The sequence below is a fragment of the Ambystoma mexicanum genome, chromosome 13, assembly GCF_040938575.1.
Source record: "Ambystoma mexicanum isolate Mex_15411 chromosome 13, UKY_AmexF1_1, whole genome shotgun sequence".
In the NCBI taxonomy this organism is placed as follows: domain Eukaryota; kingdom Metazoa; phylum Chordata; class Amphibia; order Caudata; family Ambystomatidae; genus Ambystoma; species Ambystoma mexicanum.
This window is the reverse complement of record NC_090938.1, coordinates 413,985,171-413,993,175: the sequence shown is the minus strand read 5'-3', so window position 1 is coordinate 413,993,175 and position 8,005 is coordinate 413,985,171. Positions and strand designations below refer to the sequence as shown.

Sequence of the window (8,005 nt, the reverse complement as noted above, 5' to 3'; positions counted from 1 at the left end):
CCTGTACCCAGGTGTAGCAAACATTTTGGCATAATCATTATCTAATTCATTTTTAAGTTCAAAAAGTCCATATACATGTTCTCTCACTTCTTCATCCCTCTCCCTACAGCATGCTAATGCATTCAAATCTAACAATCGCTGCGGTGGTAATTTCCCAATTAACTGTTTCCATTTCTCCACCAAATATTCACCCATGCATTCCAGCACTACTTGTCTTTCGTTGCTTCTTCGAAAGTCATACATCGAAGCCAATGCTGCCATCCCATCATTCCCGTCTATATACATCTCTGCCTGTTGGTGCAATTCCACCTTCCTTTCTTTGCTGATCGCACCGCGAGTTACCCTCGTGCATCCCCGCTGGCCAGTCCCGCCTCTTGCCCCCGCGATTTCAACTTCAACCCCGGGAGGAACTGACGGTACCGAGTCTGTGTCTGAGGCGGGAGGTGCGGATGGGACAATGGGAACAGGGAGTGTCTGTTGAGGGCCTGGTTGGCTAATAGGAAGTGCTACGTGCACGGTCTGTGGCTGTGGGAGGGCTTGAGCTACCGGAGGGAGAGCTTGGGCTACGGGCGGGGTTTGGACAATAGCTACTGACGTGTCTGGCCTCACTTCTGATCTTGGGCCTTGTTTTGTATGGGTCAATATGTTTTCTATCAATTCATCTGCTATGTGTAATTCTCGTTGTGGATATATCTTTTCTATATTCAACTGGTCACGCCTACCTGCCCTTCTTAGACTCTCAGTCCACCCCTCCTCTTCTTTCTCTCCCGCTACTTTACCTTTCGATTTATGCCTGCGCGCATGCTTCGCTCTGCTTTTAAATCGGAGCATTGCTTCCCTTCTCCAGTCTTTAATAGTCTCAAATGCTGGAGGACGCGCTTTCTTTCTTATCAACACCCTTTCCAAATTATCTATTCTCGCTATCTCAAAACTACCATTAATCGACCACTGATGATCTTGTTTCTTTCTAGTTTGCCTATGCCAAGTCTCACAGAATATTATCGCACCCACTCCATACTTCACATACATCTCATACGCCAGCGTTCCCCAGGTGGTACAATTTGGCATCTTCCAAAGATTGTCTACCACAGCGGAAAAACCCTGCTAAGGTGGGCAATACCCCAGGCATGTTTCAACCTTCCCCCTGGTTAATCAACCTTACCTAGGGCGTTTGATTTTGCAAAGTCAACTCTCAACCAATATCAGGATTACTTTGAATCGGGGAATGACTCACCTGATAGATCAAGTCGTCTGTATATTGACGCACCAAATGATGTTGTGTCTGCATTTCTTGGCTTCTGCCTCATTTCGGGACCCTCGCCTCCTTGTTCTCTAGCCAGGCACGTCGATCAGGGATCAGATGTGTGCAGATCTGCAAAGGAGTCTCTCATCACTTCTACAGGGCGCCCCGAACACCTCTTGATCCCGGCTCGATCGCCCCGTCCTCGCCGTTCTCCGCCTTACATAATTACAACGTTATGCGATGGAACAAGTGGGGGAGGGTCCCTATTCGGGCGCTATCTTGAAAGGGTGCCCCTAGGGGTCCCTAACGTCTATGGAAACAAGGCGAGTCACCACACACGATAGATACACCAGACACGAGGTTGTATTCCCAAAGCTAGGGTTTATTGCATTTCAAAAGTCTCATTTGGCCAACTCGGTCTCACGCCCCGCAACGTGTATCTCTAGACCTCGAGGGACGCAAGAAAGTGAATTACGTACATCAGTTACATATATATAAAATGCATATCAAACAATCAGCTATGACATGTTTAACACCCCCCCTTTTATTGGGTTTCTTTGAACTTGGTGTGATGATGGACATCTCCGACAACTATGACACCTTCAAACATCTATTCTAGTAACAATTTGCAATTTGTGAGTGCGGAGGCATCTTTCAGTTGTTGAATAGAACACAGCGCTTCTGTTCTAGGAAGCGAGCTACATACGGGGGGAAGAGTTGCATTCCAAACCTTGCTATCTATTAGGTGCTATTCGTGTCCTGGGAGCCGACACGCTCTAGCGGGGCTCAGCAAAGGGGGGCCGTAAGAAAAGCATAATTCAATCCTTTTGCTGTATTATTCTAACATATTCTACCATATAACGAGACTGGCTGGCAGCTGCGAAATGATTAAATGCCCTGCAGCTCTGCTTCAAGGCTACATTCGGGAGGGAGCCGGGCATTCTTCCTGGCTCTGCCTACGTTGTGTTTCAACGAACTCTTGTTATCCTCATGGCCCTGCGGCCTTGTCCTTTTTACGTGCAGACAACAATGCTTTACAGCTGAGCAGTGTAAGCAGAAAATATACTGCGAAGCAATAGGAACAGAAAGCAATGAGAAATGGTTAGAAAACAAAATGGCGATTCTTGTTACATCAAAAATGGCCGTTCATTGGCAAACTCGAAAACCTATATTCTGTCATATCGTGCATGAGACGGTTGGCCCACGGCCACCAAAATATGTTTATGGTCACAAAGTAGAGGTATTCATTTTTCTAGACTGACAAGGGTGTGTGGAGACACCCCATTAAACAAAAAGGAAAAAACAAAAAGAAACAAAGTTGTTTTGTCGAAGTAAAGTTCCACTAAGTATTTTACTTTTGCAAAACAACGTAGACCCCTGTTGGTTTTGGGCAGAGCTACGCTTTGCTCATTGGCTGCAAACTCGGTAGCCCTCTGATTGATGTACACCCTCTTTCTTTCCACCATTAAACATAGTTTGAATCCTGTGTGAGATAGAGGGCTGCTGACAGCATTAATGGCTGGGTAAACTCTCACTAAACCCAGGCCTGTCGGCTCAGACTAGTGGGCCATTACCAGCTATTTAAGCCCTTTCCCCAGACATTAACGCTATAATGCATTACACTTCAACTTTTGTATACCATAACTATGCAATACAGAAATGTGTGCATAGTATAAGGCCCACATGTGCTTTGGGCTTGCTTAGACTGACCCAGGGCATCTGTATATGGAGTGTACTGCGATCAAGAAATCAAACATCAAAGTCAAAAGTTTATCTATTACAGCACATATAAAACATTTCCTTAAAATAACATCATCATATCCGCGTCATGAGTGTGTAACAGCAAAGAAATCATCAAATGTATTAATCTCCATTTGTCAACGCAGTAGAGTTTACACTGAGGTTACTCATACATGAATTTTCCAGGGACGTCATTTCACCAAAATGCCTGGGGCAGTGGAAGTGACATCACATGACCCTTCACCTCTGATGACATCACAGGAAGTGATGTCATTTGACCCTGCCCCCAAGTGACATCACGTGAAGTGATGGTACACGACCTTTCACCCATTGTCAAAACAGAAAGCTGCATTATATAGCATTGTTCCTCAGTACACTAAGAAAAATATGATTACAATATCACTGTAATATCATATTACTAATATGATATACATTTCATACAAGAATAGATCACCATATGTACTGTTAATATGGCGATCTATTTTGGTGGTGTATTTAGGCCCATATTACCAAATTACTGTGAATGTAAGCAGCCATCCAACACAACAACCTGGATTATTGTACATCACTCGGGCTAAACTGTAAATAGACAGATCATCTCGAAGAGGCCTAAACCCCAAAGCACATACATCCAGTGCCTGTCAAGTTTCTTGCCACAGACTGGAACAAGCAACTGACCCACGCAGGTCCAACCAGAAAAAAGCTGGTCGGGAGGATTGCCCAGAGATGTGCCAGTGGTTATGAATGATTTGAAACTTTCCAGCCATCACCTTTCAGTTTTGCCTATTTGGTTAGTAACCCACAGTTTCTTTTGTTAGATGGAGATAGAGGGAAGGATGTGTTGCAGGTCACAGTAATTGCATTTATTTGAAAATGTAAACAGCAGCAGCAGCTCTATGAGATCAGCCCTAGAAAAGGTCAATTTTATTATTTTATGTGGTCCTTTGTATCTTGCTTAATGCCAGCCTCCTCCAGCTTCCAAGCACCGGAACAGGAACTGAGCCCATGTTGCACTGCATCCTCTTCTTCCCAAAGCAAGTGCGTTGCCCCTGAGTTATCCTTCCAAATATATTTTATTTTGCTTGCGGAAGCAACAGATGGTTTATTTCAAAGGTGACGGGCAACTTCATGTAAATTAATTATCTCACCTTGTGTTTATCTACAGTGTGCCTGTGATGCAGGTCTGGCAGATCTGGGCCAGGCCAGACAGTGCCCAGGCAGGATTGATGACAGAAGCCACTGGGGCACACCCCTCTCATCACAAGCCTAGTGGCTCACTGGATGTGCAAAGCAGACACAGAGAAACACTGATGCGAGTTGTGTTTATGCTGTGCTGGCACTGAGTAGTGCACGCTGCTCTTACCCATTCCCAGATAGCTAGGCCTAGCCCCATACCCTTCCAGTTGCTACAGTACTGTGTATGAGCTGCACAGACAGCCCAGCCTCTGTACCCAACCATTCAGGCATTCTTCACTAATGGACTGACAACCTGTTAATGATGGCGGCTTCATGGGTTTTCCTGCTGTGGCACATCTAGCTTCATTTACAACTACCTTTTTTCAGGCGCAGCACTGATATCTGCTCTTAGCACTGCCTCTTTGTCCAGTGCACCAGGGGTAGCAAGGACAGGTCTAGTGGTAGCAGGGGAGTCAGGGGTAGCAGCTGCTAACCCTGGCTACGATAAATGACGTCCCTGTTATTTTCCCATTTTGGAGGAGCACTGCCAATTCCTCAAAGTTATTGGGCCTCATTACGAGTCCGGCGGTAACCTGCCGGTTTTTCCGGCTCAGTTACCGCCGGACTCGTATTACCATTCCGCCTCTGTGATTCCCGGAATTACCGGGGCATTAAAACCCCGGTGACCCGGGAATTCCGGAGGCGGAATTCGGTAAATCCCCATTCCCACTGAGTTCCATAGGAATCAATGGGAACGGGGACCATGGAAACACCGGCACCATCTCGTGAGGGTGGCGGTGTTTCCATGTCCACCTGCAGGCGGGCGGTGTTAAACCCGCCAGGTCAGACCTGGCGGAAATGACACCTCCGCCTGCAGGACTCGAGATCAGGTAATCCGGAAACAACAGTGGCGGCGGGTTTACCGCCACCGTTATTTCTGGACCGCCTGACTCATAATGAGGCCCATTGTCTTAGTAGCTGTAAATATAATAAATAGAAAGTTTAAATGCAATTTACATGGATTCTTTCATCAAGGTCACTAACCTAATAAGGTAAGAACTTTATTAAAACATACAGCATGACTACCTATAAGTGTTGGGGGTAGTTGCCATAAAAGCACTCAGTTATTTTGTGAGTTTATCAGTCTTGCTGCCTCGCATGTTCAATGCGGCCATTATGGAGAGGTAGAGGGATGCTATCCTAAATGGATGTATGCATGTCTTTTTCAACATGGTTATGATATGACTGCACCACAGAGTGTGGTGCGGCCAAGTGAGAGTCAGAGGCATGGATTTAAGTATTTATGATTGGGAACCACAATTCTGAGGCAGCATGCCTACACAGATGCTAGAGCAAGTTGACTAAAACTCTAGCTCATTAAGAGGCACTGCACCCTTGTGCTCACCCAAGTGACACATGTCTTTCGGGTGGTGCTTGCCTTAATCAGGAAAAAAGAGTCAAAGTGGCTTTTTCTTTTGGTACGCTGCCCTAGTTAGAACATCCCAAAGGATGCTTACCATTTTTGGGATGGAGTAGGGGTTTAAAGCCAGTCCTCCGGGCCTCGATCGGCCAGTTCTGTGCATATGAATGACAGCCAAAGAATCTACTACATTGCTCCTAGCCGGCATGTCTACTTTAAATCATTCTGGGGAGTTCTTCCATGGTGTTACCCCATAATGAAACCAGAGAATCGGAATTGGCTCCTAATCTGATCCCCATGGTAATTCGTGCCAGTCCTACTATGGAATGTGGAACAGGAGTTCCTTGGGAGATGCCACCTAGAACTCCCCCACAGAGGTTCTCTAGTTTTGGCCTGATTTCTGGGCTTGATTCACCCAGAGGTTCCCCACACTATTGGGTAATGGGCACTGTGTTTCTTAATCGATTTTAAAAAGTGATCTAAAAGTTAACCCCATGATATTTAGTGATGAAATAGATCCCCACATTTGCATGTGCCTTGAGAGTCACATGCTTGGACAGATCTACCAGCCGACACATGTTATTTGAAAATATCCCGCCTCGTAGTTACATTTCTTCACTTAGGTTGAGTTCTGCCCCTTTGCTCATAAAGGTTTTCCTTTCACTCTTAGAACTCTACGGAACATTTGGCACAACGTTTAATTCACTGTCATTTACCTCAAATGCTCTGTCTTCCATTTATCAATATAAAATATACAGTGAGGACAACAGTGCTTACTTAGTTCTCACAAATATGACGGGGCATCTGCATATGATAAGAGTTGGCTCTTATGTGGTCCTACTCTTGGCATGCCAGAGAAAGTCGCCCTTGGAGGCTTTCAGGGAGTTAACATTGATAGAAAACGCTGTGAGACATGTCTGTCTGACTACGGGACAGGTGGTGATAAGTAGTCTTGCTTGAAAACCACATACATGGTATCCTATCTCATTGCTAGCTTCCCTAAGCAAGCAATGTATTGTATATACCGCAAAGCAAATCTCTTTCCCCTCTCTCGGGCCACTGACTACACCACAATAACAATATTAGAGATATATAGAGCGAATATCGAGAGCATAGAGCTTACCACAGTGCTAGGGAGCAATGTAACTTCTGGCATGTTTCGACTGTCAATGACTGATGTTTAACATGCTATCCTTAATCATTTCTTTTCATATTTTCTCCTCAGGCAAACTCTTTCGACCCAATGGTACAATCGAATCTCACTTCATGGACGGGATTCCTTCTCCTGGGGTTCTCGGATCTCTCTCCACAGCTGCAGGTCCGGCTCTTTGTCCTCTTCCTAGCTATATACTTGATGACTCTGCTGGGGAACCTTGTCATCATTGTAATCATAACACTGGATGCCACCCTTCACACGCCCATGTACTACTTCCTCAAGAACCTGTCACTGCTTGAGATTGCTTTCACAACCATCACAGTACCAAAGATGCTGACAACTTTCCTGCTGGAGGACAAGGGTATTTTCTTTTTCAGCTGTGCCATACAGATGTGCTTGTTTCTCTCCCTTGGAACCACAGACGGTCTCCTTCTCGCGGTCATGGCTCTTGACCGCTATGTAGCCATCTGCATCCCACTCCGTTACATGACCATTATGAGCAAATCCAGGTGTGCTGCATTGGTTTTGATGACATGGATTTTAGGAATTGTGCTCGCAGTGGGGCAGACATCTTTCATATTTCACTTACCATTCTGCAAGTCTCGCGCCATCTACCACTTCTTCTGCGATATCCCACCTCTGCTGAGACTGTCTTGCTCAGACACCTATGCTAATGAAATGGTGACATTGGCAGCAAGTGTGGTCTTCCTCCTGCTTCCTCTTCTCTTCATTCTTATCACGTATGCTTTCATCATCACCAAAATAGCAAAGATGAAATCCACTGAGGGGCGGCACAAAGCAGTATCCACCTGTGCGTCCCACATCACTTCGGTCACCTTGATCTACGGGTCTGCTATGTTGGCTTACATGCAACCAAAGTCAAATTACTCCCATGGCAAAGACAGAATGTTTGCAGCATTTTATGCTGTTATTATGCCCATGTTAAACCCTTTGATTTACAGCCTGAAAAATAAGGATGTAAAACAGGCTCTTAGAAAACAGATAACTTCCAACATATGTCTTAAAAAAGTTTAAATTGCAAGGGTTGTTCATCAGGACAGTCCAGTTTCACTGTGTTTTCTTTATCCATGGATAACAGGGTGACACGTATCACATGTACTTATAATTCTTATAATCCCCATTAATATTCTTGACTAGTAGCCTATGAGGTATATTGACAACTTTACACCAGCAGCAGTGCTGATTTTTCGCACCACTACAAAATTTCAACAGTGTGAAAAACATTTAAATAATATATTTCCAAAATGCA

At 45.0% G+C, this 8,005-nt stretch overlaps 1 protein-coding gene across 1 annotated transcript; it reads left to right on the top strand.

The window, feature by feature from the left end:
* The first annotated feature begins 6,822 nt into the window (after positions 1–6,822).
* LOC138520382 (olfactory receptor 8G17-like) lies at positions 6,823–7,770 on the top strand. Its single transcript, XM_069632786.1, has one exon. It carries the CDS (start codon positions 6,823–6,825, stop codon positions 7,768–7,770), a length of 948 nt encoding a protein of 315 aa, XP_069488887.1.
* The last annotated feature ends 235 nt before the right edge of the window (positions 7,771–8,005 follow it).